The 25,753-nt window shown below is 39.5% G+C and overlaps 1 protein-coding gene across 1 annotated transcript in view; it reads left to right on the top strand.

The window, feature by feature from the left end:
- The window catches only part of LOC117426724 (thrombospondin-type laminin G domain and EAR repeat-containing protein-like), a 49,879-nt gene extending 27,460 nt beyond the window's left edge, over positions 1 to 22,419 (top strand). Inside the window, exons 7-12 of the mRNA XM_059033496.1 lie at positions 52 to 284; positions 1,616 to 1,802; positions 3,470 to 3,699; positions 11,352 to 11,530; positions 16,519 to 16,620; positions 17,475 to 22,419. Coding sequence (XP_058889479.1) covers positions 52 to 284; positions 1,616 to 1,802; positions 3,470 to 3,699; positions 11,352 to 11,530; positions 16,519 to 16,620; positions 17,475 to 17,628 — 1,085 coding nt within the window. The 3' untranslated portion in view covers positions 17,629 to 22,419. The remainder of the gene's footprint in view (positions 1 to 51; positions 285 to 1,615; positions 1,803 to 3,469; positions 3,700 to 11,351; positions 11,531 to 16,518; positions 16,621 to 17,474) is intronic.
- The last annotated feature ends 3,334 nt before the right edge of the window (positions 22,420 to 25,753 follow it).

Raw genomic sequence — 25,753 nt, 5'->3', positions numbered from 1 at the left:
CACTGGAATAGACACCCCAACTTTACTAAAGGTTGTGTTCTGTTCTTTCAGCAAAGCAGAGACTGGACTATGTGGAGGATTACCAGGACTTTTATACAAATTCAGAAACTCTCGATATTGAGATTTTTGAAATTCCATCTGTAGGGCTGTTTGCGGCTACAGCCAATAAGAGGCCTGTCCCAGGCTCAGGGATCTATAAATGGACCAATGGGAAGTTTGAACCTTACCAGAACATAACAACCTACCAAGCACAAGCCTGGAAATATTTTACCATCGATGACAAGGTAAGATGTTGGCTACAATGGAAACACAATGGCGATGCGTAAGAATGTTTGGTGTAGTAAAAACACTGTCTGCAGGTACTAAAAAAGATATTGAGGCAAACCTTACTTAGGTTTTGTGGGGTTTGACAGAGTAGACCAAGGTAATGGGAGTGTTTACACTAAAAAATACTCAACCTATCTCATCCATATTAATCCACTGGGATAGGCCCAGTGTGAGTGAGAAATACTCAGCCTATCACATCCATATTAATCCACTGGGATGGGCCCAGCCTGCCTGCCTTATAGGATAGGCACGCAATGCAAAGCAAAGCATAAATGTAAGGGAAATAGTATCTCTGATAGTTTGCAAGCATGAAGTAAAATGGATATGTTAAAAATATCGGTGTCATTGATATGACCAGTGGTTAAAACAATGTGCCAGATATTTTTTGTTTGTTTATATTGGACAAAACTGGTAAGAAATTTGACTGAAAGATTTTGTGTACCAACTGGTAAGTATCTCAAAGCATGTGGTCTATATAATGATATGGCCAGAGGTTAAAACAATGTGGCTGTGACATTTTACCTTAAGAACTGGAAGAACCGAAAATATTTGAAAAGTTGGCATTTCAAGAGATAATATTTAAGAGATATTAGCAGCTGAAGTAGTGGAGGAATGACAATCACATAAGCTTCTCCCTCCTAGTTTCAGGTAAAACTTTACAGTTCAGAGAAATAAGGATTAGAATAAGTTTGTTTATGTGAATGCATGTGGAATAAATTATTTGCTTAATATTTCACTAAATTCAAAAGAAAAACAGTCATTTTTGTTAACTTGTATGGAATTACATATATGAAATCCCACCCGTTTCTACAAAGTTATGATATTTGTAAATCTTTCAAAGATTAAGGGATGTAATGCTGCTACAACGCCCAGGGAGTGCAGAGATTGTAAATGAATGTTTTTGGTGTCACGTCCAAGCTGTTACCGGCAGGAAGTGCTAATGCGCACTTTAATAATTATTTCGTGAGGCAGGTGCCAGCCAGGCCTGCATAAATGACTACTGAATAAAAACAAAGTGTGCATCCAAAACCTGAAAACAAACAAAAAAGAAGAGCGTGCATCCAAAACCTTAAAATAAACAAAAAAGAAAGTGTGCATGTTTTGGATGAAGACTTTACATGTGCTGGATGTTTCAGCACACATTACTGACAGAGCAAGAAAAGGCATATAATCACTCCTGTTAATGCCACCCTCTGCTTACCATACTGAATTGTCCTGCCCAGGATATATAACTGGACAATCTGCCCAAGTTCTCCTGCAATACTGATCCTATTTTTGCATTTTTTAGATTTTCCTAGCGGTTGCTAACTTTGAAAAGAATGAAAGAAACCAGGAGTACTCTGTTATTTACAAATGGAGCCGGAGAAGATTGAAGTTCTCTTCATACCAGACCATCGAGACCCACAGTGCCAGAGACTGGGAATCTTTCCAGATAGAGGGGGAGACCTTCCTTGCAGTCGCCAATCACAGGCAAGGTACTGATTTCTACAATTATAAAATACTCTTTGACCGCAATTATTAAAAAACAAATAGACACGATCCAGGCCTGACTAGCACGTTGAACTTCACCCTACACTGACCACACTTATGCAATTCTGTTTTCAGTAGTTTTGTGTCTCAATACTACAGCTGCATGAAACCATTTTCAATGGTGCCAATTCATCTGTTGTGTATTGCTTAGATTATTCAGATAATTAGCAAAAGACCACTCAAGTTTTTTTTAAAGGACATTTGTCCAAAAACATGCATAATTAGGGGAAAATGTATTTGGACAACATTACAAAGTATCAGTCACTTGAAATATTTAGGCTAATGGTGTTTTAAGGTGGATCAGAACTCAGGACATCCAAACTTCAGATTGATACTTTTCGGAAATACCCCAAAAAACATTTTTAAGACAGCAAAAGCTAGAAAAAAAAGTTTAAAATAAAACATATTTGTTTTACAGTGTTTTTCACCTTTTAAAAAAGTTAGAGAATATTGGTCCTATGCTTGGAGTAATTAGCTTCAAATTGCATTTTTAATGTTATGTTTTACTGGCCTAAGTTGCTGGACATTGATTTTAAGCTAACAAGTTAATTTTGAAGTTAACATTTTCTTCCGTCTGTTCCAGTTCTTTTACACTTTGATTACAGATTCTCACAACCCAGCACCAGTCAGGTGTATAGTGTTCTAACTCAACCGAAGATAAAAAGCATCTTTCCATTAATCAAAGAACATAGTTCTCGTCACATGATCTAACAGCTTGAGAAAGAGTGGCTCTGCTCCTGCAATGCTTGGCTCTACCTCAGCAAGACCCAAACCTGTCCAGACAGAGCTTCCTGTAAAGATAGCATGGGAACTGGGAGCAGAATGCAGGGTTTAAGTGGGGGTGCATGGGGGAAGAGGTCTGACTAGAAGCTGGAGGACATGTATGCTTGCAAAAGGATAAAAGGGATTTCAGACATGAGACCAAATGTATTTGAAATCCAGAACAGTGGTTTGGAATAATAAATCGAGCAGTACGCCATCAAAGGATAATACTGTAAATGTACAAAATACTGTTTTGTTAATATTAGAATGAACTTACATGGGTAATCAAAGTACATGTTCTACCTTTAAAGATGTATTGGTGTGTCAAAGGTACATTCTGAGGAAGTTTTTTATCATGATGATTCCTCAAGATGAAGCAATAGTTAACAATTTCAGGCAACCTTTCAGATTTTTTAGTTTTCTTTTTAAACTGATGAACATAGATGAAACAGCCGCAAAATAACAATACCATTAAACCAGATTTGATCCTATCAACAGAGATGGTTGCTTATTCTGCCATCACTGGAGGGAGGTTGTAACCACTAGCCATGCTACTTAAATTCTGGTTGCTGTATGTGTGTGTACCATAACACATCCAGAAGGTACGTTTAGGCAAAATAAGTGGCCAATTCCCTTTGAAGACAGCCAAAGCCAAAAGCCCCAAAAAAGACTGAATCCATACATAAATGGGTAATTCCAGCTCAATTAGGCTACATTCTGTGGAGGTGTTTCTTTCCATTTGTAATGAAACCACATGGGATACAGCAAACCAGGGAACAGGTCATGATGATGCAGAAGATCTGTGTAACCCATGCCCCACTCAGTGTCTAACATTTATTTGACTTTCTAGGGGGCAAGCATAACATTGACAGTGTTGTTTACAAATGGAACCCTGGGACACAGCTCTTCGAAGCCAACCAGACCATCCCTACCTCTGGAGCGTATGACTGGGAGTTTTTCAGTGTTGGGTCCTACTCATTTCTGGTTGTTGCAAACACCTTCAATGGCTCCTCCACTCAGGTTTACTCCAGGATTTATATCTGGCTTGGTGGAGTGTTCCGACTTTTCCAGTCAATTATGGTGAGTTAAATATATTTACACTTTTAGTAGCTGCCAATCCTCCGAATCCAAATCATGTCTCTCTCTTGTTTAATCAACAGGTTTCAGTAAATACAAGTAGTTAATGATTTCCAGAGGCTGTTCGAACTGAGAATGTATTGTTAGAGGTGTGAAGTTTCTTTAATCTCCTAAACTCAATGCAGAAAACAATTATTTAACTTAAATTGCCTTTTAATTAAGGAAATCACAATTTCGATTTAAAGGAAGAAAAACTTAATACATAACCATAAAACACTAACATGGAAGATACTGACCACTCAACACAGAACCTGATTGTTGAGACAATAACAGTTTTGTCACTTTGCAAGACAAACAACAAATTCTAGCATGAGCTCTAAAGAATTTGTCTACTTGATTTCTGGCATGAAATTGGTCTTCTGGGTGTGACTGGCCAAATATTTTGGCCGCAAATATTTCTGGATTTACAGTACATTAAAAAGTATTTTTAACATATTTTTCTGTAACTCCCTCTGATCTTTTTTTTCGAGGGATTGTTACAGCTGGAAAAATACCATCATTAGGACTTTTAAGAATATTCCAGAAACAGAACAAATGATTAGGTCTGCAAAGGGGATGAGAATCAAACATCTGTCATACACAGATCTGTCTGTGTTTCATACTGGCTGGGAGCTGTCCGGATCCTATATTAATGATTTAAACAACAATTGTATTGTAAAGTACATGTATTACCATCTCTTCATATATCTCTTTTTTTTTTTTTTTTTTTTTTTAATAATCGCTCATCCTGCAGTGATATAGAGGACAGATCTCAAACCCCAGTGCACTAGAGCGGCCATTTTTAAAAGCACTTTGAAACAGACTTTAAAGTTATAATTGTGAAAAGTTGTCAGGATGTTAACAATGAAAAGAAAAATGACAGGTACCTTATTTAAACAGTTGTAGCAACACGTGGGGATGTATAGTGTTATATGTTTTGGAGCCCTGCTACTTACTCTCTAAGATGTACTACATTTCTAGCCAGGATAGCCCCCCCACCCCCCACCCCCCCCCACCCCTTTTGATTCCTAGTGACTCCTGCAGCTTATCATTAGTAAGGTTATTAGACCAGTACTGTTGTGGAACTATCAATTAATCTTGAGTTTTTGTCTGCCATAGACTGTTTTTCTTCTTGCATAGAGATGTAATTAGATTTTTAAATGAAGAAAAGAGACACCGTTGCCTTTCTCTAAAATTAATCCAGACATTTTTGGACATCTATTTGGGGCCACAAGGCTTTTCTGAAAAGGGAATCTTTATGACAGGTTAAATCACTTTTGATCTTTTTTTTTTCATGCATTGTGAGCAGTGTCGTGTCTTGATGTTACAAGCAGAAACTCATACAGATTTACACTGTCATGGCTCCAAGGCAATCAATATTACACATGTCTGATAGACAAGACAGCAGGGGCATGTCGATTTAATGCAAGTCTCTGATCTTGTTTTTTACTGTCTATTTTTTTAAGCTTGTTAATTTAATGCTTATTCAAACTGAATAATGTTTCTATTAACTCTCATCAGGAATAGTGTAGGTATGGACCATATTGCAGTATCATATCAAAGGTTCACCATTGCACCCAGTACTCGAAGCAATACATATAGTGAAAACTAAGATGTAACAAAACTGTCTTCTAAATACAAGTTATTGCTTGTGGGCACTGATGATTCATCAATTCCATTGGGATCCTTTAATACAAGACTTGACAAAGTTTTGTTGTCAAACAATTACTAGTAAATTCACAAGACTTAACTCATACTTAAAGTTCTCCAGGGTTGTAAAAGTGTTTTAGAACACAAGAGTATGGTTTCTAGTAGGCCTGCGTAAACGGACTACTAGAATAAAGACAAAGTGCTTTTGACTTAGTAACAGAATAGGGGTTTCCCCTTGACTACTCGGAGAACCACCCTCGCCGAGGTGAGGCCGAAACCGATCGACCCCCAAGGCCGGGAAGCAAAAAACTTCCTCCAAGGGGAAACTAAGGAAGGATAGGAGGACAAACCAAGGTCTCCCTGGCTTACTGAGTCGTCTAGTCAACAGAGGTCTCTCCTCTGTTGATGCTCCGAGGCCACATGGAGAGCCTTGTGATCTACGCAGGGAGAACAAAACAACTGGAAAAGAGAATAAGAAATAAACACATAAAGAGGGCCAGGGGTCACCCCATACCCCTGCTATAAGAGCCACCTTCGATAAGTTGAGTCAAATGACTAGCCCGGAAGTTGGGAGCAAGCTTTGCTCGCTGAAGGGGGAGACTAGCACAGGTGCAAATGAATAGTTAAGTTATTTGACTGGGGGGGTCCCCTCTGGCCAGCGGGGAACCTTCCTTTTGGAGGGCGAGGCGATATAGCCTTTCTCTAAGGGTCAGGAAGTGAGCTTCACTTGCCCCCAAAGGACGACCCCCTGGCTCCCTGCAACTGCGCCACCAATGCAAAGTGATTAATTACAATATTTGATTAATTACAATTTATTTTTATATATATATATATATATATATATATATATATATATATATATATATATATAATGAATGACGTCTGTATTTGCATCCTGAGCCATTCGAAAAAAAGGCATACCACAGTAGTGACATCAAAAAGTGATAATTCCTCGAGAGGAAAACATACTTGAACTTTGACCCATTCGACTCCTTGAGACCATCACTTACAATTCAAACACAAAATGTCTCGTTTTAAATCACTCCACAACACCTACAGTACAGAAATGTTCATTAATGATCAACAAAATGTGTTAAAAAAAAAAAGAAATGATGTAAAGCTGGTACATTCGTATCTGAGAGAACAGGAAATTAAAACAAGGTAAAGGCAATTATCCAAATAAAGCTGAAGCACAAACAGATAACGACATAAAATGTCTGTACAGCACTGAAACACTACTTTTAAAAAACCCCAACTGTACTGCTGAACCTCGTCTTCTTTAATATTAGCATCACAAGGGTATCCATGTATTATAAAAAATAATAGACGGGCCTCTTCAGTGAGTTACAGGAAAACAATTCCATCTCAGGTTTCTGTGACAGTTTATAAATTACTAAAACCCTAGATGGAATTATTTTCCTGTAACTCACTGAAGCCCATCTATTATATATATTTATATTAACTAATCTAACCGCTCGGTAGAGAGGAAAAACCCAGCTTTTGTGGTCCTGGTAGAGAGATGGCCCCCACCCCGAGCATGCTAGCAGTACTTTGTTTAGTGGAATAATATCGAGGAGAGAAGAGCAAATGTACGCTTCCACCGCTGTGGAAGGACTGGCTGATTTTAAGATTGGCTGCTGATGTTGCTGCACCTATACAGAATGAATGGGAGAATGCGACTGGGGAGGAAGAACGGCTTTAGAATGAGCTGAAGATTGCAAATGTAAATTTTAGTTGAAAACCAGTTTGCTGAATGGAGGAATTGGTAGAGGACAAGGTTGAGCTGAGAGAGCCAGACGTCTGAATTGCGCGATCTGTAAACTAGAAAGACCAGTGTTATTAGAGATACCTGGAAGTTGTAGGACTTTCAAAATAAATTATTAATAACTGAAATCCAGACTAGCCGGCGAAGAAGTTGCATAATTATAGAGGAAGAGGAACAGCCTTTATTAATAATATGAACAGTAGATTTATTATCAAAAAAGATTAAGATAGATTTTTCTGCCATAATGAGCCTCAAGGATAGGCTGCAGGCTGCTGAAGTCATAGCAGCAGCACTGAAGTTATCGTAAAACAGAGAAAGGCCGTTCCAGTGCTGTAGGAGAGAGATCTGAATGAGAGAGTGAATGTGTTCCAATTTATCGGGAGGCAGTTGGGCTTCAAATCGAATAGTATCCAAAGTTATTCCTAGGAACTCAAGAGAGTGAACTGGACTGATGGATGCCAACTGCTGAGAAGAGAGACATGAGTTCTAAGAGTGCTTCAGCTGGAGAGGCTGATGGAGGAAATATAAGGAGAAAGTTAATGTCATTTAGATGAAAGAGGGCAGATGGAACCTGAATGAGCATCGCCACAAAACTGCACATAACTTTTGGTGATGGAAGATTCTCCTGCTAATCACCTGACTCGCAGAGTTTCGAATCTAAACCAGGATTTTCAGTAACCATTTTTAACTAACGTTTTGCAGCTAAAGCAAAGTCTAGCTTTTTGTACCCTCCCTCTGTCTAATACTTAGTTGGAACAGGGAGAAATCATGTAATAAACTGCACACCCAGGCCATAAATCAGAGAAATCACATCAACAAATCATCACGCCAATCTTCACAGAAAATTAAAAGATTCTTGTAGATAAGTACTTCTTTTTTGAACACACAATATTAGTAATGCAATATTATGGTAATGTATTACAGCACTGAGATGTCACTGGGCTAACTAATACCTTTGCTTACTCTTCACACTTATTAAAGAGGTTCTAGTAAATTAAATAGTTATATAAATCTTACCTGTTGTACATTTCTATTTGCAAAGGGCATGCAGTTTTTAAAGAAGCACATGTTATGGCAAACGTGTCTTTTCGTTTTGAAGTCACTATGTAGTGAATAGCAATACATTACAAAGAAGTATGTAACCACTGTCAATTCAGAATTAGAGCTATCAATGTGATGAAAAAGTTGATGACCATGGCACAGACACCCATTATATCCCCCAGAATATTATATTCTAAATAAACTATGCTAAATAATGCTAATACCAAATTTCCTGACAATTGGATAAGCGGTTCCCCGGATACATGGAAAAATATGTGACGTGTGACACACATACGACCACCTCCTTCACAGGGGATAAAAAGACTTGCTGGACTATTTCATTAGCTCTACTGTATGGTCTTCATTGGATATTAGTCCAGTGCGTCCTGTCTGTTTTATAAAGAAGCAAACAGCTTAACTTTCTCATCTTCTTGGGAAATAAGGTTCTTCTAGGCATGCTGTATGATTCCATGGAACTGAAACCAAGCTCCCAAAATGTGCCGTAATGTTTTGAGACAACTTTGAAGTAATTATAACAATGCTAGAAACTACTGATGGGTGCAGAATACACTGTACAACATTATTCTCCCAGACAAAGACATTGCAAGCTCAGCAATGTTAAACAATTGGATTGATCAGTGATTTAAAATCACTGTTCAATCAAGCCAAGCAAGTCAATGGAAAACATGCAGCAACTGCTGCTGAAAAATTAACTGTACAGTAAATCAGAATCTATAAATATCAATGCCAACTTCTACATAAATGAAACCTCAGCCTTGGCAGCCAATGTCTAGCAGAAACTGGAGGATTTAAAAGTAGAAGGATGTGTCTCCAAAAGCAATAATTCATAATACATGCTCAATCACTCATAGTGTGTACATATAAACAAAACCCTCTTAGCCACAAACCCCCTCTAAGGGACTGGATGGGGAATTCCATATTGGCAGTGATATTTGAATTTAAAAAAAGCAAAGTCAGATAATTTTTTTTAATTTTGTTTTTTTAAACAAGGAGGTTCAAAGTTGTTTTGGTTAGAGGTTTATCTCAATGATTGGTTAATGCTGGAAGTGATGTCACCTCCACCTGTGGTTTTATTTGGAACTCCTACACATGCACAGCTGAACAAAATATATTTTTTATTTCTTCTACCAGCTCTTAGATAATCAAAGAGCTAGAATGCTCATCTAACATGTCATATAATGTTTTGGCTCCTATTTATCAAATCTTTTCAAGTGTGTGTGATTCACACTATTTTTGTGAAACAAAAAAAAAAAGTTTAGTTATAAAACGAGCATAAAATTATGTTGCAAGGCTATTTTTTTCTAATCTAAGCTGTGATTTTATTTACGATAGAGCTTCAATAATGTTAACTAACTTTCATTCACTAGGGGTCACAAATCAACATTAGTGTCTATGTTTATGCACGTTTCTACTTAACATTTATTAAAGTGGTTTCATCTAATGAAATAATTCCAAAGACCTTAACTGTTGTGCACTTCACTTTGCTGACTGGGTCTCACATGTGCAGTTTTGAAAGAAGTGCTTGGTATAGCTCTCAGTTTGCATTTCTTTCTTTCAGACACTCTTAGCTAATCAAATAGCTCACATTAAAGTTAATGTAAAGTAGTCTCTCTAACTTGTTCCGATCTAGTTTTGTACAAATTGCTGGTATCCTTTTTATGGAATAAAAAAAAAAAAAATGCCAGCTTATCAGAAAAAATAAGCTCCTGTCCATATTATTGCCACAAACATGACATCAGTCTGTTTATATTTCAGGTGAAGTTGCAACAGGCAACATTAAAAAAAAAAAAGAAAAAAAAAACAATTACATACAGTCCTTGATGGGTCGAACAGCCTCTTACAGTTCACGTCTAATGTTCGTATGTAATATACTATATATTATACAACCACTGTATTTGATTCTGTTAGGGGGGAAAAAAACTTTGCTTAGACGTATAGGAAGCTTATTGGAGCTTATTGAAGCACCATGTGTTATGTGACTGACTGTAATATACTGTAAAAGACAGTTAGCTGTTAGTTAGTTGGCTGTAAATTTAGACATTGCAAAGATTTGAAAGGGTTATGAGAGTGGGTGAGTATCCCAGGCTTTACATAAGACAAGAGACAATGGTCCAATTTTTTTTAGAACATCCTTTTTTAATAAATAAAACTATTAACATTACATAGTTAGTAACAAAAATCAGCTTTGATTAAACCCTGCTCTACATCACTCCCCTTAGACCTAGGGTATTAATTCACTGTATTCCAGTCCTCCAACAGCACTCATGCTAGCATCAACATCTCTTCACCTCCTCTCATTTGCTACAGCTACCACCAAGGCTTATATATGAAGGGGTCTCCACAATTGCACAGTGTCACTACAGTGTCACTAAGCCCAGCAGGCTGTTTGCATTTGCATGTATTCTGTTGTCCATTGTATTTACAAATCTGTTCATTAAAATAATGTTCTACTGAATATTGGGGTGTTTGTCTCAATCTCTTGGATTGCTTTTTGGTGTAAAGACCTTGGACATTCAGGCGCCACATGAGGTGCTTGGGGTTTAATAAGTCTTGCTGAGAAGCGTCAGTCCAATAGCTGACAGACGGGGCTCCCGAGTGGTGCATCCATAAAGGCGCTCTGCGCGGAGTGCAGGATGTGCCCTATAGCCTGGAGATCGCAGGTTCGAATCCAGGCTATGTCACAGCCGACCGTGACTGGGAGTTCCTAGGGGGCGGCGCACAATTGGCTGAGCGCTGCCCGTGTAGGGAGGGCTTAGGTCGGCAGGGGAATCCACGGCTCACTGCGCATCAGCGACCCCTGTGGCCGATAGGGCGCCTGTGGTTCTGCAGTGAAGCCGCCAGATCTGTGTTGTCCTCCGGTACTATAGGTCTGGTGGCATTGCTGTGGATCTGCAGTGCGAAAAATGATGACTTGGCAGGAGCACGTTTCCTGAGTCGGCGGGGGGGTTGCGAGCGGTGAGCCGAGGATACAGATAATAATTGGGCATGCTAAATTGGGGAGAAAAAACCGGGGTAAAAAAATTGGCGACGACTGAATTTAAAAAAAAAATAAAAAAATTAGATTGTATTTGGTAATAGAGCCCAAGCCCTGTGCTGTGCCACTCTACCTCTGTTGATGCTCTTTTCCCTGATCTCTCAGACATTCGGTGCTACAGACTGGGAGGTGTTCCAGTTTGGAGGCAGAGTCTTCCTTGCCGTGGCTAACAGTCAGAAATACGACAAAACTGGACAGAGTTCCTACGCCATTAACTCAACCATCTATGAGCTCAACATCACGGCACAGATATTCGTCAGATTTCAGGACATCTCAACATACAGGTAAATCAGGGTTTCCAGTTAGTTAATCAGACATGGAAAGCTAGATATTTACTTAAAAACTAGAACTTAGGCAAGAGTCTTGAGATTTCTGTAGTATTATTATTATAATATTATTATTATTTGTTTATTTAGCAGACACCTTTATCCAAGGCGACTTATAGAGACTAGGGTGTGTGAACTAAGCATCAGCTGCAGAGTCACTTACAATTACATCTCACTGAAAGACGGAGCACAAGGATGTTAAGTGACTTGCTCAGGGTCACACAATGAGTCAGGGGCTGAGGTGGGATTTGAACTGGGGACCTCCTGGTTACAAGCCCTTTTCTTTAACCACTGGACCACACAGCATACACACACATATATATAAAAGCTGCAATTTACATCAACTTCTGAAATGTTATGTCAAAATTGAACATTGTGTACTATTTTAAGTGTGAAGGCTCATTTTCTGAGAGATATAAAAACGCTTGTAGCGGTATAAAACTAACAAGAAACTACTTAGTTGCAGGACTTCTGATTTTCGGTTTTAACCGATTAAAACCCGATAAAACACCCCTGATACAAAAAAATGAAATCGGTGGATAGCCAATAAACACCAGAAAACACAGTAAAAACTGTGGAAATGGTTAATCTATTCACATTGACTTAACCCTTTTCACATTTAAAAAAATAAAACCTACTACAAAAATAATAATAAATACATTTCCCTGTGCTGCTGGACAATGTCCCGCTTTCCTGACTTGCATCTATCATTGATTAGTCCTGAATACTTTAAACCCGCCCCAACTACTGAGTGACAGCACATTCCTACATTTCTATTGGAGACTATTTAAAATGAGATTACTATCAGGATGGAGGCTTGTTAGTGGGATTTAACTGTATTACAGTTAAGATACAGAGGATTTAAAACAGAATTGTTGCGAAATGTACAAAAATGCCTGCACACAAAAACCCCAGAAGAATGTGTTCGTAACCATAGGGATTTCGTTGTGGAAGACAGCAAAGGAAAGAAGATACAACTTAAGTGTGCAAGTACTGTCAAGTTACTATACATATTTTTACACACACATACAAAAAAAAAAACACTCAAGCATTTTGGAAAGTAACCGAAAACACTAATTTCATACAGTATATCAAAAACGAAAGCTCCGAAAAAAACAATTTACATAAAACTCGAAAATTGCTAAAAATAAGCACCGAAAAATACAATTAATAAAACCTGAAAAACAGAAGCCCTAGTTATATTTTTGCACGTGTGCAAGCTTAATGTTTGTATAGTTCCCTTTCAATTCGAAGATGACCACCAATCAATACTTTTGGGATATGCCTGCCACAGGTCAGTATTTACTGAGCATTTTATGTCAGAGCTGCCGATAGGCTCCTCCAGGGAGTAACGTCCTCGGTCCCGCCTCCAGAGAGAACAAACAGTCACTCCACGGAGCTCACTTCCTCTTTTGCTCCTCATGATCAGGTAGTTCCCCTGCTATATTATATTGCTGAATGTCGACTTGCCACTTCCCCAGAATCAGAAACCCAGCATCTGTAGACTGAGCTATAAATATTTTTCTCTCTTTGCGATTGTAGTCTGCTTTCTAACTCTGCAACACCTGCTGGTTTTTCTCCTGCTATTGCAGCTAAAAAAAAAAAAAAGCAGTACATTCTCTCTTCTGTACCGCAGCTCTTCAGCCTGTGCTCCACCCCGGCTAAACACCTGCCCAGTACCTTGGTGCTTACACCTCAGTGCCTCGGTGCCTCTGTGCTTTGGTGCCCTCGGTGCTTAGACTCTCCTTGCCTTGGTGCCCTTGGTGCTTTGGTGCCCCTGGTGCCCTCAGTGCATGCGCACTCGGTGCTTCAGTGCCTTCGGTGCATCACAGCCTCGGACAAGCACCTCCTCTGTGTCCAGTGCCTGGGCATGAAGCACGCCTCCTCTGCCCTTGGAGATGAGACATTCTGCTCTACTTGTGCAGGATTCCAGCCATGGGTGCTACGCAGGAGGCTTGATAAGTTTACGGGCGCAACGTCCCCTGCTAGCATGGCTGAGTCGTCCGTGGTGTTGGGAGCCCCTCCATCCCCCCTCCTCAATCTGTTCCCTCACCCCTCGCAAAGCATTCCTTGCACTCAGGCTCAGGTGCCAAGGTCTTGCACCCGCTCTCAGTCTCATACACAGAGTGCTAAGCCGGCCAAGCACTCGAGACAGGACATTACAGACTTGAAAAACCAGATGGCCCAAGTCCTTGAGTATTTGGCCAAGCAGCAGGCTCAAGCCCCTGCTCCGGCCCCGGCTCAGCCGGTAACACTGTCCCCGGAGCTGACCCCGCCTGCACCGGTGGTCACCCTGGATGTTCCAGAACCAGATGTCAGCATGGCTGATGAGGACCAAGATGCGATTTTGATCGCAGTCTCATGGGAAAGTGGCTCCCTCCATGAGGAGGAGGAGGAGGAGGAGGAGGAGGAGGAGGAGGAACAGGTCCAGGAGCTGACCTTTGAGACGGGCCCAAGCTCAGAGATAGCTTCTGACGCTGAGTCTTCCCCTATCCCAAACTCGATCCCAGCGCTTATGGAGCGGGCCTCCAAATTTCTGCAGGTACCTTGGAAGGCAGCACCCGAACAGCACAGGTCGGTTTTTAACATTCAGCCTCCTATCCCCTGCCCCCAGCCCTTTCCAGTGTTCCTGGACTTCTTAGAAGAAGTACGGTCCACTGAACCACCCGGCCTCGCGCTGAGCGTGCTTAAACGGGCATCCCCGCTTGCCAGATGGTGACGACAGACGCATCCAACTTAGGTTGGGGTGCTGTCTGGGCAGGCAGAGGAGTCTGCGGGTCCTGGACAGGCCATTGGACATCCCTGCATATAAATGCACTGGAGCTGCGAGCGGTTCACCTTGCTCTCCAGCATTTTCTTCTGGTGCTCCAAGGGAGACATGTCCTTGTCCGGACGGACAACATGTCGGTAGTGGTGTATGCCAGGGAGGACTTTGGTCCCCGGGGTTGCATCACATAGCCTTCAAATTGTTAACCTGGGCACAATGGAACCTGTTATCCCTCATGGCTGTTCATCTTCCCGGAGTGGCGAATTGGGTGGCGAACCTCCTCTCAAGGGAGGGTCCCTACCCGTCACAATGGCGACTCCACCCTCAGGTGGTACAGCACATATGGGAACGTTTCAGGAAGGCCAGGGTCGATCTCTTTGCCACGGCAGAGATGACTCACTGCCCCCTATGGTTCTCTCTCCACCGCTGTGGCGGTCCACTAGGCATCAACGCCCACGAGCGGCCCTGGACGCTTTTGTACGCATTCCCGCCAATACGTTAGGTTATGGATGTAACCCTGGTTCCCTGAAAGAGAAGATGACCACCAAACCTTGTGAGGTCACATCGGTCACTTCCGTGGGTTCGATGCAAAAGAGGACGTAAGCTCCGTGGAGTGATTGTTTGTTCCCTCGGGAGGTGGGACCGAAGACGTCACTCCCTGGAAGGGCCTATCGGCAGCTCTGACAAAAAATGCTCAGGAAATACCTGACCTGTGGCAGGCATATCCCAAAAGTATTGGTTGGTGGTCGTCTTCTCTTTCTGGGAACCAGGGTTACATCCATAACGATTTCCTTGATTGTAGGGATGTTTATTTTGATGTTTAGAAGTTTATTTGTATGAAATTGATTCTCATAATTTGTGAACAACTTGTTAGATTGTATACACCTTCGTAATAGTGGGATTGACGATACAGATTGATATAATTGCAGATTATTATAACAAAACTTTTCCCCAAAGCATCAAAAACACCTATGCATGTTATTCGTAGAGCAGAATTTGCAAACACATTGGTGTGATTTTTTGCTGTGGACATACCCCTAGCAATTCTTTTCACTGGAGCCTTCATCTTCTTTAGATACAAATAACACACTGGAGCCTTCATCTTCTTCAGATACAAATAACAATGAGTGAATGAACTGATGGTTAGGAGTAATTTAGCCATTCCCCAGGCAATTAAACTGTCATAATAAGGAAAAAAAAACCCTGACAATTCCAGAGTACTGCTTGCAATGACTAAATCAGGATCAAAGCCTTCCACAAACTCCACAGCAAGGACATAGATTTCTTGCTTCAGTCTGTAAAGAGGTTAATTAAATTATACAGGAAAAAACTAAAAGAAAAACATCTTTTGATCTTTGTAAAATAAAGGATAGACTGTTTGATGTTATAAATCATGTATGCAGTAATCAACCATTTACTGCAACAGATTTGCCAAAATTACAGTACAATTTATCCTGTGTACCGACAGTTAAAGCATTTTTTTTTTTAAATATTTAATAATATTTCCTGAGTTTAGTTTGTGTGATTTATAGTAGGTAAATACATCCTGTGTATGGTTCACAAATTAATGTATTTTATACCACAAGAGACACCCTATCCACGATGTATTAACTTATAAATAAGTTCAATCAAGAAATATCAACTGTCTTAGTGTTTTTTTGCAAGACTGGGAAAGATATACTGCTTAAAATAAATGACCACTCCCCATTGTTTGGGTGAACATTCTATTTTTAATTAATTTTCTTTAGTTCTCTGCAGTCTCTGAAGGTACAGCACTATTGAGCACCCCTCCATCTTCATCACCTTTGGTCATACCCTTGTCAGTTAAAACTCCACTTAATACTGTGGGACTGGCGAGTGACACAGAGATATACATTGTGGGATGTAATTCCTGCGGTAGAAAATTGTTGATATATCTTTAAGTAATTGCAATGGGCGCTATTCACAAAACTAAGGACTGTTTTTTTTTTTTTTGTAGGCCATATTATTCACAAACCCTTTTAAGAGAGTGCTAGAAGTATATTCTATGTTTTCAAGGAAGTATTTTTTGTGAAAAGGGCCCACAAAAACTTAAAATGATTGCTAGTTTACTATTGTCCTGGTTAACCTCGGCTAAATATGTTTCAATTGATTATTTACGTCAGAGAGAGAATAATTTTTTTTTTTGTATTATCACTAGCGCGGTTGATTGGGAGTTCTTCACCTTAGGAGAAGACAAGTTCCTGGTTGTAGCAAACTCCTATGATGGCAAATCCTACTCTTTGAATAGTGTTATATACAGGTGAGTACTATCCTTTATCACACACAAACTGTATGACAGCATTACAGTATCTAAATCGATATAAAAAGCACCATACCGACTGTACTTCACGTTAACATATTAACCAGATCAATGCCGTGAGTTTAGTCTTACATTTCCAATTATGAATGAGAGAAATCTTAGGACCACTGTCTATTCAGATAAAAAAAAAATGTACAAGTTGCAAAGTTTCTACATATATTTAAAAGAGGTCAAATTTCCTGGTTCCTTTTCAATCTGAAATGACTGTTCATCACCAATGGGTACATGTTCCGGTAATCCGATCCAGACCAGAGCATTTTTGCAAAAGCTGTCAGATTGATCTGATTTCTCTATGTATGACTCCAGCATATTATTAGCGCTGTTTACTTAAAACGGATAAACCACTTTCTTCTATCGCTTCCGTCATGTCACTGAAAATCACTTGCTGGTGGGCAGGAGAACTGACGCACTAAATCTTTCATTATTAAACACAAAAAGAATTCTGATGTTGGTTGAATACTGATTTGATGTAAATAATGCACTTTTGCTAAACAATGATTGAAAGGATAATGGCTGTGGTTTACTGCACGTCATGCAGGCACTGACCCATTGTTTTTACTGGCAGTCTGCATATGTTCCGATTAAAATAGAACCCACTTACCTGTTTTTGTTGTGTTGCCATGACAGCGGGGGAAAAACCCCACAGTGAGCCTGTTGAAAAAGTGTAAACAATATTTGGAACATAAAACTTTTGAGTAGTTTTTCAATGCTCTTTTAAGAGGTTTTGTTTTATATTTTTTATTATCTACTGTATTATCTAAATAATTAAGCTTCCCACTCACTGTTCTCTACAGGTGGCAAGGATATGAGGGATTTGTCCCAGTACACAGGCTTCCAACATTCGGCTGCACAGACTGGGAAAAGTTCAATACTGCAGACAGTTCCTACCTCATGTATTCCAGTGCCAGAGAGGACATTTCAAAGGTTCTTAAACTTAAAACTTACTAATGGGTGTAAAAGTTCCATTCCTGTTTAAGGCCGAGTTTACCCGAAATTGCAAATATGGAGTCAGATTAGAGATTGTAGTGCATGTCACCAGTTCCTGTTGGATCTTCTGTTGCCCAGCAACTTGGAGATGGAGTTCCTGCAATCCAGTAACCAAGGGCAACAGGGTCATAATACAATTGTGAACCTGAGCCATGAACATTTTCATAAACAGCCAAAGTAAAAGATGACTTAATGAACAAGCAGTACTTTGAACTGAAGATTTTTCCTTTTTTTTAAATATATTTTTTTATTCAAATTCCACATATTTTCATTTGCTACCAAAACGTTGGAGGACCTCTAAATGCACACAACAGCAATTGATGAAAACTCAGGGATGACAACACAGCAACAAATTGAAGGTTATTTTTTCACGATACATGCATTAGGTTTTCTAATGGAAAGATCAGCTGTTCATATAGCCATGATTTTATTAGGAGTTTAATTGTTATTTCTTGTTTCACTGACATTGGAAATCTGCGAAATGAATATGTATACAATTCTATTGATTGATTTGCGATAACCAGAATTGCTTTTAATTTATTAGAAGGTTTTTAAATATGATAAATAGTCATACATATCTCTATCTATCTCTGTATATTTATATGTACTTGTCACAAAGACGGCCAGAGTGGGTTGCGTCAGACCAGAAAGGAATTCAAACACACAGACAGAGACGGTGGTGATGATGAGCTGAGTGCAATGGCTGCACTCAGCGTTTATTAACAAATAAAAGGGTTGTAAACAGCACAAAACAGGACACGGCACTTGCGCCAAAATAAACAGACATACAAAACGGGCTAACACTAAACAAACGGTGCACGGAGACAAACAAACACGGTGAGAACAAACACTTATCTTTACGATCTTTCACTACTACTTATTCCTCTCTCTCTCACCCGTTCTCCTCTTCCGAACACCCAACCACGAGTGACTAAAAATGTGCCTATTTATACTGTTGTGCTGGGATTCAATTACCAATTAATTATTCACTTGAATCCCAGCACGTGAATTCATTACGTGCAACCCCGTGCCACACATTACATTTAACCAGCACGTGAAGTGATTTGTGCTCTCCTCGTGCCTAAATACAAATCTAGACTTTCTAAATACACGTGAAACACAGACCCGTTTATATCCCGTGTACCAATCTATACACCAACATTAACACACGCACGCAACATACAACACAGAACACACAAATGCACACAGGGGCGGGGCACTTTGCCACAGTACTGTATGAGTATAAACCTATGGTCCGTAAACCATTGTGGTAAATTAGTTTTTTGGACTTCAATAATATAGTAAATGTTGGCAGCTAGTCAACTCAGAAAACAAAAATCACACAGAGACAATCATACCTGTGATGTCTAAGCAACAAGCCATAAACACTCTGCCTTAACTCATTGTTGAACACAGTACTATTTATAACTAATTTATAAGTAGCTGATCAGACCATAAGCTACCCAAGGTTGTATAGTACTGTACAGGTAGTGGACAAAAAAATGCTGGACAGGCCTGGTTGCCTATAATTATGGCTAGCATGGCTGCAAGAGGAGACCTCAGTGACTTTGAAAGAGGGGTGATTGTTGGGGCGCGTTTGGCAGGAGCTTCAGTGACCAAGACAGCTCAACTTGCTGATGTTTCATGAGCAACGGTGTCTAAGGTGATGTCGGCATGGAACTCCGAGGGAAAGACATCATCAGCAAAGGGCAACAGTGGGCGGGAGCACATACTCCAGGATCGTGATATCCGTGCATTAATTCGAAGTGCAAGGCATAGTCACTGAACCTGGAGACCAGGGGTCGGTACTTAGAGCTCGATTTACAAAGATCCCTGGTGGTTGCACAGTAGATTATTTGCAATCAGAAGTAAACAAGTATCAGAAAGTTCTATTCATGAAACAAAGTTGCCCTGCAACCAATATTCCATTAATACCACAAACTGTCCTTGCAATAAACCCCAAATTCCTATATTAGACCAGATCCGTTACATGTAGCATAACTGTTTGTACATATATATTTTTTTGTTTATTTCACTTTGGTGCTGCTAGTATATTTCTGGTACTAACAAAAACATATTTATATTAATGTTTAAAATACAGTATGCTTTCAAACTGCTTTATATACTTGAATTGTTTTATTGGTGCTATTGTGCTATTTTAAGTTTTGTCTATACATTTGTCAAGTATTTAAAAAATAAAAAATTAGAGGTTTAAAAAAGAACATAAATTAGGATAGTATGCAATTAGCCCATAGATTATAAGAGCACAAAGTTATTTTTTAGTACATCTTTGGTCAATTAAATTGCAACACAGCATCAGACTGACAATTTTATTTCCATATTGCTGTATTTCGATCTAAAAACACACGCATATTTGTTCCAGTAGAACCCCAAAGTTAATAATACATTGGGAATTGAGGTTGTTCATACATTTTAAATGTCTGTAACTCTGAAACATGATTGAATGCATGTGTACTGTATCCATAAAAGGTCTACACATTTAACATGAGGAATATTAATAATCATCTTCATGATATTTAACATTGACAGGAGCCCTGTTTCTGGCTTTGTTTAAGTTGTGTCTTTGGTTAACCTGTCAGTACGTAAGTGTGGGGTTCCTAACTCCTGTATATACAGTATCTTACAATTAGGGTGTGAAATCTGGCCAACTGTTAATGAAAGGGTATAATGAAACAGCAAGTATCTGAAACATTATCATTGAGGCTTTGCTTTACTTTGGGTGTGACTAATGTAGATTAAGAATGCCTACTTTGATTCTGAATTGCTTGTTCTGCACTGGTGGGCAAACGCTGTTCCTTATTAAAATATTAAACTATTGTTAATTGTTGATTCTGAAAACATACTTTAAGTTTTTCTATTTGTGAAGTTTACTAAGACAGTTGGAACAATCCTTTCTGCCAGAGTTTGCTGTCACACAAACATAAATCATTTCTCTGAAATACAATATACCAACATGCATACTGTTTAGTGCGAGTATTGTTATTCATATCGTACCCAGTACTGATGTGGAAGACTAATCTTCATTATAGTTTGCTGGACTTGAATAAACAGTACTGTAAGTTCTCAGTTTGTGAATACCAGCAATCTGTCATTGTGCACCTGTTCAACACACAAGGGTTAAACAAAGTCTGTAGGCCACTTTGCAATGCTACTATAGAAAAACACCACAGAGCAATACAACTATATGTGTGGCTCTACACAACCTGGTGACTTCTTAAAACTCAATGGTTTAAAGCAACCCTGTGGCCTTAATAGAGCTCTTAGACCCGTTTTTACATTTCATTTCCAGAGTGTAACCAGTAACCTGCCCCCCAGCAACACGCTAATTCAATGGATATCAGAAATACCATCTTTGGTCCATGTGAGATTTCTTGTATTTCTTACATCCACTAGGGGAGTGTTGCAGGGGGAAGGTAATGGTTACACTCTGGTGTCCAAGATGGAGGTTAGACATGATTCTGAGAGAGTCCACAAGGGTGCTTTTAATTTTACATTTTAAAAAGCAGTTATTTGTGAAGACTAACATAATTTACGTTATTTAAGATAACTCTGATATTTCATGTCCAAATTAAGTTGCTCTTTGCTTATTATGGGCACCATTCATCATGGAGAACAGCTTCATCGGCCCACTTTTTAACAGGAATACGCAGCATATATCGACTGCTGACATCTCTCAAAGAGGTTTTTGTATTAGTATTTTTTTTTCATAGTAGAATTAGTGGCCTGCTGACATTATAACTGTGTTTCTGCCTGTAGAATTTAATTAAAGAGGTAGCAACGATCTGAAGGAACTGTAATATTTGACATAAAATTTTAAAAACCTGTATATGAGCATGTGCAGGTGTTTTTTTTTTTTTTTTAACTCGGGAGATACAATCTGATTATTGTCATATTTCTATAGGGTGCTAGTTTGACCATTAAAAAAAAAAATGAACCAGTTTGTGTTTGCAATAACAATATTTTTCTACAAATGGACTGGTGCATAAATCTTATTAAATCTTATTGTAGTATTCTTTATGAATGAAGACCATTTCCATATCAGAATTGTCACAGAAGAGTAACCATTTGTTTTTCTAAAACAGTTTTAGAAAGAAGAACATATCCCAAGCCACAGCTGTAAATACAAAATTGGAACCATCATTATCATGGAAATGTAGATCACAATGTACCAACCACAGTATGTTCACAACAACATAGTTCCAGGTAAACCAGACAAGTAATTCCCAAGATCCCTTATAAAAGTTTCCCATAGTAAAAGCAATGCAAAATGTAATAAAGCACAATTAAATCATAGGTAAGCATTGTAAAGCTGTGACGGGGTACCCCTGCCCCTGGGTGTATTTTTGGTTTATTTTGTATAGTTTGGGTTATGTATCATGGGGGAGTTAATGTATATTGGTATGTGAGCACGGGGATGTAAGTTTGTGTGTGTGTGTGGAATAGTGGTGACAGGGAGGCAGTTAAAATCCTTCCTGTAAAAAAAACGTGGGAATGTGGCTGGAGCCGTGATTTGAATAAATGATAAAATGATTAATTAAGGCTCCAGCCACAGGTGTATGAATAGGGTGATCACGGGTGAGAAAGGAGTTAGTGTGTTAGAAGTAATGTTGGTGTTAGGTATGTGGTAGTGTTTTTCGTGTTCGGTGCTGTGCCGTTATTTATGTCTGTGAGTGTTTTGTATAGTCCTTTTGTTTTGGCCCTTGTGCCTGTCATTTTGTTAAATGTGCTTTGTTTAGAGTTTTTGTCCATGTTATTTTTGTTTGTGTATAATTAAATGTGCGCGTTAGCGCTTTACTGTACCTTCTGTGTCTCAGTCTCCCTTTCCTGGTCTGAACACCATTGCCAGTGACATCATCCTGCCACACTTGGTGTCAGTGGTAGGATACAGCGCCCCCACAGAGACTCAGGCCAGGGAAGTACTGCGGGTACACAGTTTTTGAAGAGGATTTTTTTTTTTTTTGAAGCGAAGATGGACCAGAGCATGGATATCTGCCTTGTTTGCCTAGAGGGGGAGGAGTGGTGCTTTGCCATCGGAGAGGTTGGGCATGTGTCACCCGACTGCCACCCCCCACACCAGGAGGTGAAAGTGGCTGCCTGAACAGGGCTAAGTGAGGCAACTGGCCCAAAGAGGAAGAAGGGGAGGAGCGGCTGGCCCAGGAAGAAGGGGAAGAAGCCGGTGCAAGCTCCAGCACCCACTAAGAGGGAGTACAAGGGTCCAATGCCCCCTTGGACTGGCTGATGGACCCTGAGAAGGACCTCAATGAGACCATCCCGATGACGCTAAATATGCTGTGGGCCAGAAATAAGTAGCAATGGGAGGCATGGGAACGACACCACCACCCAGCTCCCAGACATCACAGCCATGATACTCATTTACCTGGTTGCAGTAACGTGCGGTGAGGTCAGTGGTTGGGCAGGCACTGAGCAGTCTCACACCACAATTTACATAGATTCGACTGGCAGGCTTATAGAGAGCAGAATTATAATTATGCACGGTTGAGAACGAGACTGTTATTGACGCAGCTCAACGAAAACCCTGATGTAATTACACGATTCAACCGACAGATGGCACTGAATTTCAATACCTACTTTATTATTCTCTGACCTCAATGTCAAATTGATGGTTTTTATTGTCCACAAAAGAATGTACTGTAAAGTGTACACAATGATTTAATTCGTACTATTAGTGTTTTATATAAATACCCAAATCTACAGTTAACCTGTTACCATTCTTAAAACATTTGCTCACCAATACCCGACAATTAAATTGAAAATAAATACATGCACTTACATATCTACTTGTATATGAAGTCCATCCTTCTCTACTTCTGGACGAAGATGTCCGTGACATCATTGTAGAATTGCTCTCTCTTGGCCTGAAGTTTTAAAAGTTCCTTTTCAATGGAAATAAGTGCCAGAGGTGAGAGCCGCCCTTGATTGGTCCGATTCCAAGTGTGGGTTTTGATCAGTTTAAGTTGACATAAAACGTTTATCATTTTCGGATCGGTTGATATTAGACTTGCTAGCATAGCTTGGTTGGTTTGCTAAAGAGCAGTAACTCAAGGACACGCCCCCAAAGGCAGAGAAGGTCTGTGCCTTGCCTATGGATGTTGAACGCATATGTCAATGTTAACTGTGCAATGGAATTAGTGTAGTCAGGTGACACAGTTAAGGCAGCGACGCGCTGTGCTTTTTTCTCACTCATTGCTGAGACTAAGGTTGGAACGCGCTTGCGCGACTGACTAGAGCGGCTTACGTTCAAGTTCAGTGATAAGAACATAAGAACATAAGAAAGTTTACAAACGAGAGGAGGCCATTTAGCCCATCTTGCTCATCTGGTTGTTAGTGGCTTATTGATCCCAGAATCTCAACAAGCAGCTTCTTGAAGGATCCCAGGGTGTCAGCTTCAACAACATTACTGGGGAGTTGGTTCCAGACCCTCACAATTCTCTGTGTAAAAATGTGCCTCCTATTTTCTGTTCTGAATCCCCTTTTATCTAATCTCCATTTGTGACCCCTGGTCCTTGTTTCTTTTTTCAGGTAAAAAAAAGTCCCCTGGGTCGACATTGTCTATACCTTTTAGGATTTTGAATGCTCGAATCAGATCGGCGCGTAGTCTTCATTGTTCAAGACTGAATAGATTCAATTCTTTTAGCCTGTCTGCATACGACATGCCTTTTAAACCTGGGATAATTCTGGTTGCTCTTCTTTGCACTCTTTCTAGAGCAGCAATATCCTTTTTGTAACGAGGTGACCAGAACTGAACACAATATTCTAGGTGAGGTCTTACTAATGCATTGTAAAGTTTTAACATTACTTCCCTTGATTTAAATTCAACACTTCTCACAATATATCCGAGCATCTTGTTGGCCTTTTTTATAGCTTCCCCACATTATCTAGATGAAGACATTTCTGAGTCAACATAAACTCCTAGGTTTTTTTCATAGTTCCCTCCTTCAATTTCAGTATCTCCCATATGATATTTATAATGCACATTTTTATTGCCTGCATGCAATACTTTACACTTTTCTCTATTAAATGTCATTTGCCATGTGTCTGCCCAGTTCTGAATGCTGTCTAGATCATTTTGAATGACCTTTGCTGCTGCAACAGTGTTTGGCACTCCTCCTATTTTTGTGTCGTCTGCAAATTTAACAAGTTTGCTTACTATACCAGAATCTAAATCATTAATGTAGATTAGGAATAGCAGAGGACCTAATACTGATTCCTGTGGTACACCACTGGTTACCTTGCTCCATTTTGAGGTTTCTCCTCTAATCAGTACTTTCTGTTTTCTACATGTTAACCACTCCCTAATCCATGTGCATTCATTTCCTTGAATCCCTACTGCGTTCAGTTTGAGAATTAATCTTTTATGCAGAACTTTGTCAAAAGCTTTCTGGAAATCTAAATAAACCATGTTGTATGCTTTGCCATTGTCAATGTTGCATCCTCAAAAAAGTCAAGCAGGTTAGTTAGACACGATCCCCCTTTCCCAAAACCATGCTGATTGTCTCCCAGAATATTGTTACCATATAGGTAATTTTCCATTTTTGATCATATTATAGTTTCCATAAGTTTATATATAAGAAGTCAGGCTTATTGGTCTGTAGTTACCTGGTTCGGTTTTGTCTCCCTTTTTGTGGATAGGTATTACGTTTGCAATTTTCCAGTCTGTCGGTACAACCCCTGTGTCAAGAGACTGTTGCATGATCTTAGTTAGCGGTTTGTAAATAACTTCTTTCATTTCTTTGAGTACTATTGGGAGGATCTCATCTGGCCCAGGGGATTTGTTTATTTTAAGAGCTCCTAGTCCCTTTAACACTTCTGCCTCTGTTAAGCTGAAGTTATTTAAAATTGGATAGGAACAGGTCGACGTGTGGGGCATGTTGTCCGTGTCCTCCTTTGTAAAAACCTGTGAAAAGTAATCTTTTAATATATTTGCTATTTTTTTTTCTTCATCTATGATTTTGCCATTTGTGTCTCTTAGACATTTAACCTCCTCTTTGAATGTTCTCTTGCTGTTATAATATTGGAAAAACATTTTGGAATTTGTTTTAGCCCC

This window comes from Acipenser ruthenus, chromosome 11 (genome assembly GCF_902713425.1).
Source record: "Acipenser ruthenus chromosome 11, fAciRut3.2 maternal haplotype, whole genome shotgun sequence".
Classification (NCBI taxonomy): Eukaryota; Metazoa; Chordata; class Actinopteri; order Acipenseriformes; family Acipenseridae; genus Acipenser; species Acipenser ruthenus.
The sequence above is the reverse complement of the archived record's forward strand: the minus strand, read 5'-3'. Positions and strand labels throughout refer to the sequence as shown.